Source organism: Diaporthe batatas, assembly GCF_019321695.1.
Source record: "Diaporthe batatas strain CRI 302-4 chromosome Unknown Contig00013, whole genome shotgun sequence".
In the NCBI taxonomy this organism is placed as follows: Eukaryota; Fungi; Ascomycota; class Sordariomycetes; order Diaporthales; family Diaporthaceae; genus Diaporthe; species Diaporthe batatas.
The window spans coordinates 1,356,237-1,372,060 of record NW_025408560.1 but is presented as its reverse complement, the minus strand read 5'-3'; the positions used below and the strand labels follow the sequence as shown (position 1 = coordinate 1,372,060).

The window sequence follows — 15,824 nt, the reverse complement described above, 5'->3', positions numbered from 1 at the left end:
ATTGCTTCTTGGCATGGCTGTGATCTGCTGAGTCGGTCGGGACCGAAGGTGCTTATACTTTATGGGGGTAGTTCTTCCGTTAAGAGAAGATCAAAGGCAAAGTTTTTTTGTTGTTTTTTTTGGGCGGGGCGGGTTTGAACAGAGCCACGTCCTAGGGGATGTGAGGTTGGATATCTTTGAAACGCTTGAGGGAAGGACGGGTTGGGGGCTGCGGTTTGATGTGCTGTACGTGATCACTTCAGGATGCACGTAGATGTATTTCGTGAAGGATTTCGCCGTTGTGGTAGATGCTAGAAGGAGACACGGTAAATCAGCAAGGTAAGCTTGCAGATTTGACTTTGAATTTCCGTTCCCCACAACGGAATCTGCTGGCCCCCAAAAGTGTCTGCTCACTTTCTACATTTTGCATGAGGTCGAAGTAAGGATACGGAAAGTTCCCGACCTCTAGTGCTTGTAGCAGCACCGTTTGGCTCACACAGTGGAAGTGACAGGGAGTACTTAGGTACAAGCGACTGCCTGGATTCGAGACCCAGTGGATTGACTCACATGCAGCCATGGCCCCTGATGTGCTGGGAGATGTTCTGGGATCGCTGGATAATGAAAGTGGAGGAAGCCAGGTTGTGGTGTGGATGGACATGCAAGGTTGTATGTCTGTTGGTGGCTCAAAAGGGTTATAGCAACCATGGAAGCCCACGAACCAACGGTCTGCAGCAGTAGCTGGTGGAAGGAACAAAGAACCTTGTAAGACAAGGAAACCAAGCGGCCAAATGAGCAGGGACTGGGGATGAACGATTTCTCGTCACAATTCTAAGCGACCGACCATTTCGCCCGTTTCAATCCTCTGCTCGGTCTCGACAGGCTAAATGGCTCAGGTCAGATTCACCGTGTAAATTCAACTCCTAAGAGGTCAAGGAGCTCACAAGGAAGCAGATGGAGGGAGCCCCGGGAAATACCACTTCTAACAATCTTCTAGAGAAAACGGGGCTGCGCACCACGCAAGACACGAAGAGGCTTGGACGGAACAGGGATGACATCGCAGCCTCGAATCTCATCTTGGCCAACGCCACTTCAAATCCAGTGGCAAAGGGAGGCTTCAGGCACAAAGCTACCTAGGTACCATGCTCCCAACTGCGCGCTTAGAGCCACCGTAAGCTACATAAGGGCCCATGCCAGCAACCGAGATTGGCGCGGTTGTCAGCATTTCCTGTTGGGTTAGCTAGCTGGCAGGCCTGGCAGGCTGGGCGGCCAGATGAAAGGAGACCCGGTTACCAACGGGCATCATTGAGCCCCGGGGCGAGTTGACGTGGGGGCTGTGCCGAGCTGACTTTATTATGCTTCGCGGGCCGGGCGAGCCATCTCGGCCCGCTTCCGAGGTTCCTTGAAAGCCTGCCTGTTCGCCTGGCCCTGTTGTTGGTGGCAAGGCTTCTCTTGGGTGCATTAGGCCGTGGCTCTGTTGGCAAGACCATGTGCGCCTGTAGACCCTGCTTCGCCTCTCGAGTTACAGGCGTAGGCGCTCGTTGGTCGATGATAGGTGTGTGGAAAGGCGCGACCAGAGTCCTGATCTGAGCAAGAAAGATTGAATCAGGGATTAAGCCTAGCAAAGCCTCATCTTGTAGAAAGAATTCCGTGAAGTCAAAAGATCAAAGGTCTGCATACAACCGACCTCCAAAAATGCAAATTCAAGTGTACCGCCCAAGAACGCTTCGTGAACTCAAGAAACCCCCGTAAAGAAGACAATGACAGGACCACCCCCCCTAGTCCCTCCTAGTAAATTACACTCCTGCCGCAGTCCGGACAGCTTCTCCCAACGCCCGTCGGCCTGACCTTGCGGCAGTCACAGACCCAAAACCCATCCTCCTCCATGTTGATAATCCTGCGGTTGCAATCCCTTCTATATGCCCCATACTTTGCGCCACAGAGTATACAGAACCGCCGAAGAGCGATGATATCATTCACTTGTGGCGCCGGGGCCGAAAGACACAACCCATGAGCATCAGGTGGTCCTTCTTGTAGTTGCTGCGGCTGGCATATTCTGGTAATCTGTCCGAAGCGAGGTCTCCCCATCGGGTTCTCATCCCGCGCAGAGTTCTCCGGGATGCACAGTTCGTATGTGTAGGCGCTGCTGTCCGCACCGACTCCGGGGCTGTTGCTTGGCTCGACCGGGTAGACCGGTCTGTAGGTCTCGCATTGCTGAGGCGTTGCTGACGAGGATGCCGTGAAGAAAGGATTCACACCCCTAACCGGTGCGATACAGTGCGTGCCTGAGGTGATGTCTTTGTAGTATAGACGTAGGTCGTCGCAGTTGACACCTCTCTTCATGTACTCCGTCACGTACGTTTCGACGTCTGTGGCTTTGACTTCTGCCTTGTCCTCGACAAGCCACTCCGGAGGGCTGCCGGGATCGACTGAGATGACCTGCACGTATTCAACACGCGTGTCGACTTTCTTGCCCGACTGGTTGTTGTGCCCGCGCTTCTTCTGGCTCGTACCGGTCCTGCCGGTCTTGGTCTCAAGGTTCCTTCCCTCAAAGTAATATGATGGGAGGATCTTGTAGCATGAGTAGCATGCGAACTTTTTGAAATCCTCCTCGCCCTGCTTCTTTTTCCCCTGTGGCTTTGACTTGGATACATCTTTCCTACGTCCCTTCTTTCCCTTCTTAGCTTTGCTTGAAAGTGACCCCTCATTGTCTGAAGAGGGCGCAGCATCTGAGTCGTGTTCTTCTGATCCATGGTCATCTTGGGACTTTGATGGCTTGAAGTTCTCGGGGTTGAAGTTCTCTTCGTACAAAAGGATGGCTGTCTTGATCTCCCAAGGTATGGCGTCAAGTCTGACCATGTTGTACATGTTTGAGTTGCAACGCCTGAGCAAGATTTGCTGCTTCCAATCGCAATGGACCATGATCCGCATGAATATTTTCATCGGGAATCTCTCAAGTATCGACTTCCTCTCCGTTTGTCGAGGTGCCAGGTCAACTTGTGGAACGTCGTAGATTTCCTCAAAGGTCGGAGTCGACTCGCCAGGGCCCATTGAGCATGGCCGGCTATCAAATCCTAGAGTGGTAGAAGTAATAGTTGGGCTTGTAGGTGGCGATTTGTGGCCGTCAAAGCCTACAGTGCTCCAGCTTGCTTCTGGGCTTCCAGTGAGTGCGCCGTCAGAAAAGACAGACGACGTCCTCCGTGGGGATGGTCCTCGATAGCTTAGCCGTCTGGTGTTGTCATCCAGACACTGAGGGGGACTTGGGTAAGCCAAAGAGTGCTGCTGCCAGGTACCGCTCTTGTGTGAGTTTCCCAGCGAAATCTCGGGAGGAGACGAGCTTGTGGTTGAGTGTGCTGGAGTGGTCCAAGAAGATGTTGGCATATCTGCCAGAGAGACTTGTTGATTTGAAGCCCGCCTGGATTTCGCAACAGCCAAGGCGTCAATCTCCCAGGAGCTAACCTCGAGTGATGTAGACCAGTTCGCTGACCCAAGCCTACATCTCTTGAACTCAGGCTCTTGTGGGTCGATGGGTATATGGTACTGGCCAGCCTCGGGATAAGACCTAGTTAAATTTGGGGCCACACGCATGGAGTCGAAGCTTTGGCGCGGCTGATGGAGCCACTGTAGACCTTGGCAAGGTGTATAATGGTCTCCGTAAGGGGCAACAGGAAAGCCGGAGCTGTTGTCGGAAACCTCCCGTGGCGATATTCCGCCATCGTTGATGGAGTGAGCAGGGTAGGTTTTGGAGTTGTGTAAATTTGGGATCGGAGGCAGAGAGCGACCGACTGGGAAGAATGTTGGGTTGGTGTGGGATATCGAGTGGCATTGAGGGCCCGTCTGGTTAGGTTCGACCGAGGCAGTAGCCATGTTCTGGGCTGATGAATGCCGCAGGCCACTCTCGAAAGGGGTCCCACGAGTAAATGGCAGGTTTCTCGACGGCCCATCCATCGGATCACGCTTCTCTGGGAAGTGCCACCCAGTATCACGATAGGAAGAAGGTAGACCAGGGAGTAATATCTTAGACAGGCTTCCTCCGAAGATGGACTGGGCTAATATGCTGTTCTGAGGTGATAGAGAGGTTGCTTACTTGGAGCAAGGGGAGGAAAAGCAACGGAGCAGGGAGAGATGATGAAGAACAGCCGGCTGGTTTATCAGGACGTCTTCAAGTTAAGTGGGCGGCCATCTAGGCCAAGCCTCTCAGAGTCGATAAAGCCCCGCTGCGAAGCAGTGGTGCGTGGTGACTGGAAAGGGGGGAGATGGGGGAAAAGCGCCTGGGCCCCGCTGCCTCCTCCCACCATACCTGCTGCGCAAAGCGCAAAGCAGTTGTCTGTTGGTAGGAGATTGCCAATAAAGAGCACGGTTTGAGACGCCACAAGGCCTGTTGACCTTCGTTTCCAGGACATCGGGACAGGCCATCAAGCGCCATTGGAGGGCACCATGAGGGGAACCGATCCTCTCTGTGGACTCACAGCTCGGAATTCCTGACTTCAGGAGGGCGTGCATGTTGACGACGGAGTCACAGTACGTATTAAACGTGCAGTCTGTTTGTCCTGCCCGGTGGAGACAGTGACACCTGCTGCACCTGGCTGCAGGTGAGGGCTGCATCATGCATCTTCAACCAGGCACTGTGCTGCAGGATGTCGAAAGTGTGGCCCCTCTCGAAGCAGGCTGCGTGATCTTCTAGGGCTCGGGGGGGCGTGGGCTGGTCAAGATCCCGGGACGTCTACTCCTCGACAGAAGTCCTCCGCAGCACGGGATGAGCTGAGGCACGGTGCATCCTACTGGAGCCAGAATTAGGCCATGACAGTCTCCACTTGATGTCGCAATCCTTGAAGGGTTAAGACCAAAGTCATCCTAGGCCAGGCCAGTCTATGGGTCCGGACGACAAGTTGCAGGTAGGCGTTCCTGCCACTGAGCTTCCGAACAGATAAGCGAAAGTATAGCATCTGGAGCTGGATAGCTAATCTGGAGAGACTTCACTGGGATCCTACAATGCGACAGATCAAGTGTCCCACTGGCCATGCTAAAGTCCCTGATCCGAAGTCAGAAACATTGGCATGTTACAGGTACCCATATCTCTGCTATTGAAACTTTGTATGTAATGCGAAGGTGTACATTATCTTTCATAGCAGAGGAATGAAAATGAAGGGCAGTGGCCTGGTGCGATCTTTGATGCGGACTGCTCGCTCACCTGCGGACGCTCCACGCAAGCGGGAGGCCTTTTCCCGCCATTTCTCGGGCAGGTCGGCAAGAAGAATTTGTCGGCAAGTCGGGCAGTCCAGGCAGCCAGGTGGTGCCCAAGCGAGTACGTATGTCCGCAGGACGCAGGAGGGTGGGATCAACGCCGACATTGCTTCGCCCGAGGCGCCAACAGACCAAGAACGACCAGGGTTGCTGCAATAAAATGCCATTTACCAGAGTGTCGGGTCGGCCCTTACTGCGTCTGGGCAAGCGGACGTGACAGAGTTGATTCTCGGCCACTCACAAAAAAGGTGCACACAGTGTACGTACGTAACGGGGACTCCTTTGTGCCCACGGCTGGAGTGGCTTGATTGTGAAAAGGTTGCCGCGAGGTGTGCAGGTTGCAATCGACTCCTGGTGCCAGATCAAGGCTGATATGACGTGGAGTATGTTGCACCCCGGGCCATGGCGCTCCATGGTCTCGGCGGGTCTCCTCACAGTAGATTGCTCAAACGAAGTGCACGCAGGTCTCCATCACCGGTGGGGTCTGAGGCCAACATCGACAGAGAGACCCATCCCGCGGAGGGCTTCCGGCCTGGCTTGGGTGGGTCTAGGATCTGCTTGCATGTCACCATCGCCGACGTCGACCGTTGAGGATCCCCTGAATGTGAGGACTTGACTTTCATGAGTGCAACAGATGTCGGTTGAAGCCTTCTTGTCATGTTCTGCCTTCTAAGTTCTCAATATTTTGGGCTGAGGCAACGTAGTAGATGAAAGGGGTGGCCTTCGAGCCGTGCGTGTTTGCTGAAGACCGAAGCGCCGAGGGCAACCAAAAGCTGCAGTCATGTGGAGCGTTCGTCTCACCACACCCTCCGGGAACGAGAACTGATGAGTGTGTCTCGATGCGACGCCCGTTTCTCGAGTCTAAACCAATTCTGTCCTCGGTTGGGTTCCCCGACGGCAGTGTCCCCCACAGCCTCATAAGTTGGTCAAAAGTACTTCGGTTGATGAGGAGATCTTGAGCTGTCGACTACGGGATTACTTTCACGGACCAATCGCGCGGCTCAGAATGGAGAAAAAGCAATGCCAATGCCCAACTCACATGATTTCATCCTGGTGCATGTAATTCCCAGGAATATCTCCAAAGTCCCCTGGTCCTTGTCAAGAGTCGGTGCTGTCGCGAAGCGGGCAAGCAGCCGCCGTAGCCGACGACCAAACAGGCTCTCAGCCAACATAACGCATCGGCCTATGCAATGTGATAGGTGGGGACATGATGCGGCTCCTCGACCACTCTCCTTGGTCAAGGACAGAAGGCCAGGGTCGCAGGGTCGCGCGTTTTGACGGCGATGCAGGAGATTTGACGATGGCAAGCTGTGCCACTCGTCAACAAGTGACGTGCTCATCAACCCTTGATCCCCGTACTCTGATGCAAGAATCTCATGATGAACTCTGGATGACATATCACCAGCGCATGTGTTAACACAGTTTTGTTGCCCAAGATGTTTAAAGGCGGATCAAGAGATTGCAAGATGCAACGCTGCCAAAACAGGCGAGACGCCGGAGTTGCACGTACACCTATCTACCTTATCACAATCACTCTGGGCAGGGGCCAGTGTTCGCACAACAAACAAAACAGTATTTCCCTAGGAGACAGTAGCAAGCAGGATGGGCCAAACTTCAAGGCCAGTCGACCTGCCAGTCCTGAATCAACTCGAGGATCCTGAGCGTACAGGCCCTGGGGTGCAAATATGAGACGGCTTTGGCGAATAAACGAATATACTGCACTGAAACCAGAGGAGTGTACGAACGGCCTGAAGCAAAGATTCTATATCTTTCATAACAGCTGGTCTACTCTCTCTTTATTTCTCTGAATTGCACCCTCGACTTATATACACTCTGGGGAGGAAATTTTGAGGTCTTTAAGTTCGGTGAAATTCTCGCTTGGACAATGTTCAAGGAAGAATAATTGTCCACCTTCGGCCGGAATGAGTTCCACATTGTCCCGGTGGTGAATGCTAAGAGGAGCCGTCAAGCAGTCAATTGAGCTATCAAGCATGGGACGGGCTCTCCGCGGGGCTCCACAGGAGGGAACTGTTGGTGCTGTTGAGTGGGGATAGTTGACCACTGTACGATTCCTTTGACTCCACCCGGGATGGAGGCCATACATCCCCGTTGCAGTGGCCAACCTTGGAAGCGGGCGGATATACTGGGGAAATGGATGCATCATCATGAATCTACCTAGGTATGCCGAGCCACAAGTGCTTTCGCCGGGCAGGCACAGCTTGGCTTGCTGGATGCTCAGACTCATCGCAGCCAAAGGTACAACTCGCTGATTTCGCTTCCATTTGTGACGAATATACAATCTTATAAGCAAGGGTTGTAGGCGTGATTCTAATCCACTTGCTGCAAAGACACCTTGGAACTCTGATAATGGCTAAAACTGTGGACTTAGTCTCGAAAAGTAGTACTGATCAAGCCCTGGGGATATTAATGCCTGGGTACTTAAGTATGGCCCTTACTAGAGCGATATGGCATGATGAGATGATGAGTCCTGGGCTGCTGTCGGATATTTGCTTTTATAGAGGAGATCGGAATTTTGCACAGGAAAAAGCGGAAGGTACATATGTACGTTGTGTTACTTTTATGCTCTGGTTAGAGCGTCCTATGCAACGCTTTGACTTAGTATCCGAGTAGAATCACGAGACTCTAGGTACCTTAAATTGTTAGATTAGGAGGACACCTGTAGTAGGAAGAATAAGTGAGAACTAATCTGAAGAGACTAGTAGTTAGGGCGCATGCTACCTCAGGCTACTTACTACCTTCTAAAATGATATTCTATAGAGACAGCCCTACTAACTAATAATAACGGCCTTAACACCTAAGCTAGCATAATAGGGATAATATATGAGGATATTTATAGTTAATGACTGTGTATTTCTATTATTTATAGCGAGCTTTTAGGATAAATTAAAGTTTACACATAGTGGCACCACATACTTATATACCTTCTATTATTTCCTATATGAATTTCCGATCTCTTGCAGAGCCTTTATTATCCTAGATATTAAAAGTTTCTAAAAATATACATTTAGTTAGATTATAGTGTATTTATAAGACAATAAAATATTTTTATAGACTATTTTGTGAGAGGGTTCCCTTAGGAATAATCAATGCAGCCATTCTCCAACCTCTGATCGATAGACATAACTATGAGCTAGTGTCATGGCTGCCATAGAGCATGAAGCTCATACATAATCAGACCAAACATGAATTACTTCGCATCCTATTGTCAAAGTTGTCAAGAATGCCCAGGTGTGTTTCATGATTTTCGACGTCCAGAAGCTTAGGGTCTGGTTTGCCCGCCGATATCGATCGAACGCAACAACGCCTCGTGGTCCACTGCCAAACAATTTTATATATCAAATAAGAGCGACTAATTTGATGCCTGCGGCTTGAGGCCAGACCGGACTGGGATATTGCTGGGCATGTGCTTTGCTAAAAGTAGAAGTAAATATGTCAAGTTGGCCCATCATTGACGTCGGGCTTGTTTGACTGTCTAGGTATTCTTCAGTTTCTGAGTAAGTGACATCACCATTAACAGTCCCCCGACTTTTCGACTAGATACGTCCAAGGACGGATCATAGAACTGTGCAGCGGCCAACAATACGAGTTTCTCACCCTGGATAACGGACTCAGGGCACCACGACAAAGCAACTGCGACCGCACGCAGGAGGACCACCTCTTCATCGGAAGAATCGGCAAACCCTACGGATATACCTCGAGTGTAAAATGTTTCGATGGTTTGATGCAGTGGATATCTCGTTGAAGATAAAGGCACAAAATCTGTACTTCCACAGCAGCAAATAACCTGCCGCATCGAGTTCTGGAAATACGATCCATCCAACCGTTGCGTGTCCGAGTGGTTGAAGGTTTCACCAGGCGTGGCAAGTAAGTATGCATGTCCCAGCCACAGATGGGGGCCAGATGCAGTCAACATCGCTCAAAACACATCGTTGCAATGGACATGGCCGTTTTTCATTACGACACGTCTTGAATGTACAAATGATACACGGACACAATGCCTGGTAATAAATCATATTTAGTACTCACACAATTTCTGCCACTAAGTGAGCCTGACATGTACGAAATAAAGCTTCAGCACTTGAGCAAGAACCGATTCTAAGCCTCATACACGTTTCACACTTGATGTTGTCTCCTCACTACGCCTGGTTTTCCGCGGCCTTCACGACATAGATAAGAATACGAATGTGCTCACAGTGGCAGTGGTCAGCCGGGTTCCCCCACCCCCGAAACTTGAATGCCCCATCCAGCTAGCATAACGAACCGACGAGCGAGTCAGACGTGCCGCCAAGCTCACCGCCGTCCAAAAGGACAAGCTCCACAACGACTCCATTACGGACCGCTGAAGAGCAAAAGATCTGCGCCAGCCCGGAGTCGAACCGGGGGCCCATCGATGGCAACGATGGATTTTACCGCTAAACCACTGGCGCTTGTAGTTGATTTGATGAGAAGTTGGGTTGAGCAGTAACTCATATAGGAAGTCTAATTTTCAGCATAGCCGTGTTCCATTCCTGCATCAATGAAATATTTGGCATGCTCATCTTCTCTGGGAACAAAAGTAGCATTGATTTTGTAAGCATGAAGGAAACTCCAAAAATATTTCATTTTCTCCATTTTTAGTTAATTATAGAACCTGGATTGCTTTCCAAGGTTAGTGCCGTGCATGGCGTTTGCGGTCTGGGGTGGGCAGATACTGAAACTTCTCGTTTCAGTGACGATTGCGTATGTGGAATGCTCGAGACTCCTCGTCGTCAATTTCGAAACACGACTTGTTCGAAAGTGGAAAATATAATGTCTCATGGCAGATGCTGTGTGTTGCATTATCCACTGCCAGTGTGCACGCGAGGTACCTAGGTACAGCCGGTCTCTGAAAATTGCTGTTGGTGACCTGTCCATCAGGAACATTGACATTCTTCAGCTCCATGTACATACTTCAAGGCCGTTCAGGCAAGTAGCAATGGTATGGGAGCCATAAAGACCTTCTCAAGCAAGGCTGCACCAGTATTGTTTACACAGGGGATCAACCACCGGAAATCATCCGCGAACCACTTGACCTAAGCCACCACACCAAGTATTGCATCATGCGTATCCAGATCGCCATCGTCGTCCTCAGAATCATGTGCCCCATGCGCAGCTGGCTCGCCAAAGTCGCCCACAGCGCCAACGTGCCCGCCGTAATCTTCTACCACATGATACCCAGCTTCAGGTCCAAGCGCCTGGTCCCGGAAGATAAAAGCACCCAGCATGTCCCTCTCAACATTATCCCCAGTCTCGGCAAAGGCCTGTGCTGCAACCTCTCTCCAGTCCATACTGTCAGCGGCTCCACGGTGGGCAAGCGCAGAGCCCTGTCCCGTCGACGCCGGGGCGGCGTCATCATCATCGTCCGACCCAACAGACATGGCGCTCGCCGAGTCGTCGCTGCTGTAGCCGCCCGCCGCCGGCTCTGCGGGCACGAGGCCCAGCTCGATGGCAAATATCATGGACTGGTCGCCATGGCCCCAGTTGAGCAGCGCCTCCCTCCTCGAGATATTGTAGGGGTTGTCCGAGCTGCTCGAGCCGGACTGGACACCACGCGAGACGCCGCCGGCCGAGGGCGTGTGCTTCTGCTGCTGCTGGGGGGCTCGGCTGATGAGCGCCCTGATGCGGTTGACGCTGTCGCTCGAAAAGAGCCGGGCTATCCCCGCTGATAAATCCCTCGTGTTGAGCGATTTGCCCCTCTTCAGGTCCGCGTCCATCACCAGGGCGAGGCGCAGGTGTACGCTAGGGTGACACGCGAGCTCGGACGTGGACGCCGAGGTGCTGCTGTTGACTGCGCCCAGGTTCTCGGCTGTCAGGGAGGACGGGCTTGAGAAGTGGCTCGAATCCTGAAGCTGTGAGAGGCTGACAATGCCTCGGACTGCGTCGTACATCCAGTCCAGACTGTCTGGGGCCGACTGGTAGTTTCTTACGGCTTCCACAAGGTCGTTGAGGCTGGGCGGCAGTTTGGGACCGTGCTGCGAAGGAATCTTCGCGTCAATAACGTGAAGGATAAGAGGAAGTGATGTGCACGATGTCCTAACAGCAAGTCAGTTACTGGCTGCGAAGATGACTGATCATACCGGGGGTTACGTACACGCTGATGGGCAGCCACTTTGACAAGCGAAGTTCTATGAGCTCCTGCAGACATAGTACGGCCCCAGAAGCCGCTTCTCGTATCTCTATTCCATTCTTGGACAATACTGATGGATCTGGGAACGTGCTGCCCGATTTATTTGATATCGCTGCCAGCGTTAATTGGAGGCACTCAAGGTGGCACAGTCGTGTCACAGCGGAACTGCCCCAGTCTATCAGTTACACGCAATCGAGCCAAGTCCTAGGTTTACTTACTGATAAGTGATGTACATCAGGTTGGTGTACAACACGACGGAATCGTGGTGAAAGTCGCCAGCCAATCTGCCTCCGCCAGCCATGCTACGCCTCGCAGATATCCCGGCCTTTGGCATGGGGAATCTCGCCGTAGCTCGTTGATACCAGCTTCTCATCTGGGCCTTGCAGTGCTCGATTTTGACAGCCTCCTCATCTCCGTATCTCTTTTCCCACTGTGGTGATTCGTTAAGCGGCCATACAAACTCAAGGAGATCTGTGAACGCGACCATGAGCCGAAAGTGGTGGGCCAACATATCTATCAAGGATTTCTTTGTCCCCGAGTTATACACCCGGCTTCGCTCAATCTCGTCTGCCATGTCCGCAACATCCAAGGGCGCGTGTGCCTCGTCGTCGAAGTCGAAATGCGCCCTGGTGACTTGGATGCATGTGCGGAACATGAGTGATATGATCCGGTCGCGGAGGATGATACACCACCAAAGCCTCTTGAGTGAATTCTGATGCCTGAGAACCTCCGATCGCTGAGACTGGGGCCACTGGGCCTGTTGTAACGAGGAGTAACGGTGGGCACCGGCGATTCGCGCTTGCTGGATCGAGGTGCTAAGCCAACTGCTGCTGACGCGAGTGTTGTGTCCGGTCGGGTTTGTTGACCAAGATGACAGTAGGAGGGCCGCTTGAGCGACGGCAAGAGGACTGTACTCGCTTTCAAAATCGAAAAGAAGCTTGATGATAAGTCAGCATCCAGGCCTGCGAGGTAGGAGCTCTGGCCTCACGTACCTTTGCTCGACGGTAGAATGAAGATCTGGCGACTTTGACATCTGGAAACCCCAGAGCCTTTATGCTATTCCGAGGCACATACTAGGTGAGAAACGTCAGCAACGGTCTCAGGGCAGACAGTGTCTTCACACACTTACACCGCAAACCGAGAACAACATGGACTGCATCATGAGTAGCGATAGCCTCGTCGACACATGTGTTCCCTGAGTTTGAGAAGCATACATTTCCCAGAAGTCCCCCTCGTTTAGTAATGGCATGATGGGATGTACGTGCAGGAAGAACTGCTTCACAAACTCATCCAGGATGGTCCTAATTGGCACCCGCAAGCAGCCCTGCAGCTCCAGGTAGTTGACATCCTGAGGCGGGATAGCCGCGAGGTTATTCAACTCGATAAACGGATAGTACGTGTAGGTGATGTCGGCACCGAACCTCGTGCTCTGTTCTCCGCTCCACTGGAGTCCTGCTCGGGCGGGCGGGTAGTTCTGCAGAGGCGGCAGCGGCATCGAGAGCCGTTGCACGTTGATGTCTGGCGTGTGGAAGGCCAGTTTGGCGCCATTGCTCTCTGCGGCGGTCGTCCTGGGGGGCTCATGAAAGACAGTTTCGAGATTTCCACCCGCAGCGTCTGACGCGGTGCCAGCAGACATATTCGCGTCTCGCACATTTTCGACGGCTGACGTCGATTCTGCAGAGACGCGCCTCTGCGAGTCATTGGGAGGCTCAACGGGCGTCCCCGAGGCGCCCGCATTGCTCCCGTCGTCTTTCTGCTTTTTGCTACACGTCCATGTTCGTCAGCTGGTTTCCTGTGAGTGGCAAAAATATACGTACCGTCTGGTTGCTCGAGTGGTAACAACACAGGTCTCATTATCCAGATAACAGTTCATACATGGTCGGCCCCTTTGTGAGACATCGCAGCGGACCTTGTGAGATGATTAGTGACGGGCTCTGCTGAAGGGGAGGTCCGAGAACTGACTTTGCGTGCTCGGCAGGCAAGGCAGGCCTTTGCTGCGCGTTTCCTGATCTTGCTCTGCCCCCTGAGGGAGTTGTCCATAATCCTGTCGGGCGGCCGATGAATAGTATCAGAGCTTCCGGATCTCCGGGCCCGATCGTGGTCATGTAGAGGCTGAATCAGGCTCGAGCTATGGACTCGGAGGACGCAGGAAGAAGGATGTGGAGCTGTGGGGTGTCCTCAGGGGCTGGCTAAGCATTTGTCCACCCAGATTCTGGGGTAGACCAGGATTAGGCGCCCGGGAAGCGTCCAGGAGATCGTTTGGGAGGGCCGCATGCCTTGAAATGGGACTGGTCCGGGCCGGAGCAGCACACCTTGCCCGGTCTTGGATATGTAATAAATCCAGTCACTTTCTTCCCAACTGGCATGCGTGGGCCAGTCGCGCTTGAACTATTGTTTCGATAATATAAAAACAGCCGGATGTTCTGGAGTAAAATGTCGCTGCTGGATGCGACCGGTAAAATAAGCTCGGCTACCAGCATGGCCGCATCCTACTGCGGTTTAGCCTTCAATGCTGAGCTGGGATGTAGCAAAGTGCATATGGACACCGCGTCAAGACGGGTTCATGAAATAGCGCCGCATTCACGGGAACATCAAGTCTATTTTTACTGGGGATATCAAAGTGCGTCGACGTCATCATTCGAGGTTCTTAGCTCAATGGCAAGCTTGGATCCATGTGAAGCAGCCGCTGTGAGTGCTCACAGAAACGCAGAAACGGAAGCAACGAGCGATGGCTTGCGCCGATCCAACATCAATCAGATAATATGTATCGCCAATAGTGACAGTACCCTGATGCCACGCTCATGATCCCGACCCACATCATCTGCCGGAACTCGATAATCTTGGTCTAAACGGGCAGGCTGCATATGCAATTGTCAACTGGTTCAACTGGTCATACTTGAGGAGGTCGTCTTGGCTATATATTCAAGCCCGGATAAGCATAATACCCTTTGAGCAGACCGGCCCGGGGCGGCAGCGAGGAACTCCAAGTCACACAAAATACGTCAATCTCAACATGGGTCCCGCAGCGACACTCACGCGGCTAATAGCCCTGCTCGTAGGAGCAGCATCAACCACGGCTTGGCAGCTACCACACAACAGTCTCCCGCCAGAGTCCCTAGGATACTCTCATGGAACAGGGAGGGGGCAACACCCGCTGGCATGGGCGCCTATTCAAGACGACGACGACATCGACATCGTGACGGGCTCACAGTTCCACGGCCTCAAGACCTACGGCAACCTGCCATACGTCAACGCCTTCTCAGACGAGGAGGCCCAGCGCCAGGATGCCAAGTACGACATCGCCATCCTCGGTGCCCCCTTCGATACCGGCACGACCGGCCGACCCGGGGCACGGTTCGGGCCCCAGGGTATCAGGACCGGTAGCCAGCGCATCTGGCCGCAGGGGACCAGCATCTACACGGGGGAGACCCCGCTGGACTCGTGGGCAAAGGTCGTCGACACGGGCGACGTGCAGACGACGTGGCTCGACAACACGGTCGCCCTGCGGCAGCTGGACAAGGCACACCGCGTGATCTCGGGCCGGGCGGCCGCCAACGCGAGCGTCTCAAGGACGCCGCGCATCCTGACGCTGGGCGGCGACCACACGACGACGCTGAGCGCGCTGCGGTCGACCCACGAGCGGTGGGGCGATGTGTCGGTGGTGCACTTTGACAGCCACATCGACACGTGGGATCCTGCCGTGCTGGGAGGGGGGCTGTCAGACTACGCTGGCGTGAACCATGGGACGTTCTTGCACATCGCGCATGAGGAAGGGCTCATCCGGAACACGTCCATCCACGCCGGGATCCGGGCCCCTGTCATGCGGCGCAAGGGGGATGTCCGGAACGATGCTCGGTGCGGGTTTGAGATCATCACCGCCCGGGCCATCGACAAGATCGGTGCGGACGGGATCATCAAGCAGATCAAGGACCGCGTGGGAGACTCGAATGTCTATATCAGCGTCGATATTGACGTCCTGGACCCGGCTTACGCACCTGCTACGGGGACAGCCGAGCCGGGCGGGTGGACAAGCCGTGAGTTGTTGACCATCCTCGACGGCTTGGTTGGGCTTAAGGTCATTGGGGCAGATGTTGTAGAGGTTGCCCCAGTGTACGATAATCCGGGAGAGACGACTGTGCTGGCTGCTGCTGAAGTTAGCCTGTCGCTGCTTACGCTTATGGTGGACACGCCGGTGCAGTCTAAAGCTGACATAGATGCCTTGAAGCAGGCCGAAGAGTTGTGATTGTGGGATATTGCTCCAATGGTTGTCAAAGCTTCAGCAGGGTATTACCCGGTCACGTCAGTGTAATTCATCGTCACATCTAGATCAGACATGCCAAACAAGTCGTATGTTTTCACGGGGAGCTGCAGGGAACCGAGAATTTGCCAAAATCGAACCACCCTGCGTGGCCCTGCAGCAAACGTGCAGGACGTATCG

At 53.2% G+C, this 15,824-nt stretch overlaps 3 protein-coding genes across 3 annotated transcripts; 1 reads left to right on the top strand and 2 right to left on the bottom strand.

Annotated features, from left to right (window-relative positions):
• Window positions 1-1,564: 1,564 nt before the first annotated feature.
• Window positions 1,565-4,490, bottom strand: KVR01_010596 (uncharacterized protein). The gene has a single exon (XM_044791322.1). It carries the CDS (start codon window positions 3,922-3,924, stop codon window positions 1,765-1,767), a length of 2,160 nt encoding a protein of 719 aa, XP_044640755.1. The 5' UTR covers window positions 3,925-4,490; the 3' UTR covers window positions 1,565-1,764.
• A 5,555-nt stretch (window positions 4,491-10,045) lies between these two features.
• Window positions 10,046-13,567, bottom strand: KVR01_010185 (uncharacterized protein). The gene is made up of 7 exons (XM_044791479.1): window positions 13,349-13,567; window positions 13,204-13,295; window positions 12,516-13,149; window positions 12,379-12,459; window positions 11,605-12,323; window positions 11,351-11,551; window positions 10,046-11,292 (listed from the first exon to the last, which is right to left on the bottom strand). Exons 1-7 carry the CDS (start codon window positions 13,424-13,426, stop codon window positions 10,293-10,295), a joined length of 2,805 nt encoding a protein of 934 aa, XP_044640344.1. The 5' UTR covers window positions 13,427-13,567; the 3' UTR covers window positions 10,046-10,292.
• A 443-nt stretch (window positions 13,568-14,010) lies between these two features.
• KVR01_010597 (uncharacterized protein) lies at window positions 14,011-15,773 on the top strand. The gene has a single exon (XM_044794143.1). It carries the CDS (start codon window positions 14,400-14,402, stop codon window positions 15,627-15,629), a length of 1,230 nt encoding a protein of 409 aa, XP_044640756.1. The 5' UTR covers window positions 14,011-14,399; the 3' UTR covers window positions 15,630-15,773.
• The last annotated feature ends 51 nt before the right edge of the window (window positions 15,774-15,824 follow it).